At 39.8% G+C, this 3,115-nt stretch overlaps 1 protein-coding gene across 1 annotated transcript; it reads left to right on the top strand.

Moving 5' to 3' along the window:
- Positions 1–941: 941 nt before the first annotated feature.
- Positions 942–2,775, top strand: LOC138901028 (uncharacterized). The gene is made up of 3 exons (XM_070188755.1): positions 942–1,328; positions 1,410–2,414; positions 2,671–2,775. The coding sequence occupies exons 1-3, from the start codon at positions 942–944 to the stop codon at positions 2,773–2,775; spliced, it is 1,497 nt and encodes a 498-aa protein (XP_070044856.1).
- Positions 2,776–3,115: the final 340 nt, after the last annotated feature.

Raw genomic sequence — 3,115 nt, 5'->3', positions numbered from 1 at the left:
TCAATTCTCAAGTGCATCAAGAACAAAGAACAACACTACTACGAACCAGTTCCCCACAGCAAGTCATTGTATGTCCTTAGTTGAGTTGTAACTTTGTAATAGTTCTAAAATTGTATTTCCTACTTAGCTTGTTCAGAAGTATTCTTTAGGAAACTCTTTGTAAACCTTAAACCTTTGTGTTTGAGTCTTGGCTAGAGTTAGTCGAGTTGTAAAGTCTTTGTAATAGAGTTATTACAAAGTGGCTTGTAATAGAGTATTACAAGTTAGTGAGGCATAAAGAGGTTAATTCCTAGGTTGCATAGGTTGTAATCTAAAAGTTTCTTAGTAGTGAAGTTGAAATCCTACAAGGGTACGTCGTGCTCTTTAATCTCGTTGAGCTAGGAATTTTCCACGTAAAATTCCTCTTATCATCTACTTACTGCAGTATGCGTGTGTTCTAGTGGAACTGATAAAGAACCTGGTTCTCTATAGAGTTTGGTGGACCCTTATATTCTATCAATTGGTATCAGAGCAGGTTCTTTCTATCAGGTTAACACCTAGAGAGGATCCTCATGGCTGCTCCTCCAAACTTCGAAGAAGGCCAGTCTACTTACAGACCACCTAGGTTCAATGGACAGTATTACGGATGGTGAAAAACTAGGATGCACGACTTCATCATGGCTGAAGATTCTGAGCTATGGGATGTCATATGTGACGGACCCTTTGTTCCCACCAAGAATCTTGGCGACCCAGTTGTAGCCATTCCCAAGACGAGGAAGGAATTCAATGACGCTGATCAAAAGGCCATAGAAAAGAACTTTCGCGCAAAGAAAATTCTTGTTTGTGGCATTGGTCCTGATGAATATAACAGGATATCGGCATGCCAATCGGCAAAAGAAATTCGGGAGGCTCTTCAGACAGCTCACGAAGGAACAACACAGGTTAAGTAATCCAAGATCGACATGCTCACAACTGAATACGAGCTCTTCAGGATGAAAGATGATGAATCCATCCAAGATATGCACACTCGCTTCACCTTCATCATTAATGAGCTTCACTCTCTTGGTGAAACTATTCCAAGAAACAAGATTGTTAGGAAAATCCTTAGTGTTCTGCCAAGTTCTTGGGAAAGAAAAGTGAACGCCATTACAGAGGCAAAGGACTTGGAGACACTGACCATAGATGGACTTGTTGGCAATCTGAAAACATATGAAATGAAGAAGAAGAAGAAGGACAATGAAAGAAGAGAACCCAAAAGGGAGAAGAACCTGTTCCTCAAGACAGACATCATTGATTCAAGTGGTGAGGATGGTGATATGGCTTACTTGACAAGAAGATTCCAGAAGATGGTTTGCAGGAATTGAGGTATTCCAAAAAGGGGAAACTCTAGCAAGCCAAAGAATTATGACCTCTGCCATAAATATGGCAAGCCAGGACACTTCATCAAGGAGTGTCCTCTCTTAAAGCAAGATCAGTACAAAAACAACTTTGACAAAGCAGCCAAGAAGAACTCGGTTCCTGATAAACGCTTCAAGAGAAAGAATGCCGCTAACACTGTTGTAAAGCAACCTCTTGCTGCATGGGGAGACTCCTCCAACAAATTTGAAGAAGAAAATGATCATGATGATAGTTCAATGATGGCAGTGGAAAGTGAACCAACTGAGTATGACTCAATCTTTGCCTTGATGGCTCAATCTGATGATGATGAATATGATGACGATGATGAGATAATTTTTCTGGATGTTCAAAGAAATCTGAAATCTTATTCTCCTAAAAAACTCATGTCTTTGGCAAATGTGTTAATTGATACTTATCACAGTCTTATAAATGATAAATATGCTTTAATTGTGGAGTTAGGAGAAGCAGAACAAACCAAAGATGACTTAGTAATCGTTGTTGTTGATTTAAAGGAAACAATTGAGAATCTGAAGAAAGAGAAGGATGCCTTAGATGAAGAAATTGCAAATATAAAACATGAAAGAGATGATCTAATGGTCGCTGTGGTAGACCTAAAAGAGACCTTTGAGTGTGTAAGAAAGGAAAAAGAAGTCTTAGCTGAGAGAGTTGCTAACATTGAGCATGAGAGAGATGACCTATTAGTGCTGGTGGTGGACTTGAAGGAAACAATTGGAGAACCTAAAATAGAGAGTAGGCCTGAAAATTCTCAAAAGGGAAAGGAAGTTGCAAGCGAAGCACACATTACGCTTGAAAGTGAGTTAAATTCAGTGAAGTCTAGTTTGTGTGCTGAGCTTGAGAAAAATAAACAACTTCATGAAGAACTAGGAAGAGTGAAGAGTGATCTTGAAAAATCACTTGAAAGGACCTTATCCTCTGATGCTATCACTGCCATGTACACCAACAATGGGGGAAACAGGCAGGGGATTGGGTTCCAAAGGGAAAAGATTCCCTACAACCCTCATAGCAAGTATGTTACTGTACCTGATAATTAGTTTTGCACTCACTGTGGCAACACTGGGCACTTTAAAGAAAACTGTAAGGCCAGATTTCAGTCACAACAGAAAAACAAAGTTTTGTCTGAAAAAGTAACTACTGGTAGAGAACCTGGTCCCTCATATAAAAAACTCATGACGCCTGCTTGGACCAGAAGATCCCTCATTCACCCCTTTCCTCATTATAAGGGACCCAAAATCGTTTGGGTTCCTAAGTCTAACTCCTGATTTTCTTGTGTAGGGAACAGTGAAAGGAAGCAGCCTACAATGGTACATGGATAGTGGCTGCTCAAAGCACATGACTGAAAGTACAAATGATTTCCTTTCACTTAAAGCCCTGCAATGAGGGAGTGTATCCTTTGGAAATGGCAAGAAAGGATACATTCTGGGAGTTGGAAGGATTGGGAAGTCTCTTTCACACTCAATCGAAAATGTGTACTACGTGAACGGGTTGAAGTACAGCTTGCTAAGTGTTTCCTAGATCTGTAACAAGGGAAACAAGGTGGAATTTGTGTCAAACATATGTACAGTCACAAACATAGTGACTGGTGAGGTGGTGCTAGTAGCAAAAAGATACAAAAATATCTATGTTGTTGATTTTGAGTCTCTACAGAATGGTGATCTCAACTGTCTAAGTGCTATTGATGATGATGCTGAATTATGGCATAGGAGGTTGTGTGTGATGA

Source organism: Nicotiana tomentosiformis, chromosome 11 (assembly GCF_000390325.3).
Source record: "Nicotiana tomentosiformis chromosome 11, ASM39032v3, whole genome shotgun sequence".
Classification (NCBI taxonomy): domain Eukaryota; kingdom Viridiplantae; phylum Streptophyta; class Magnoliopsida; order Solanales; family Solanaceae; genus Nicotiana; species Nicotiana tomentosiformis.
Note: the sequence above shows the minus strand (reverse complement) of the source record. Positions and strands in the feature narration are given on the sequence as shown.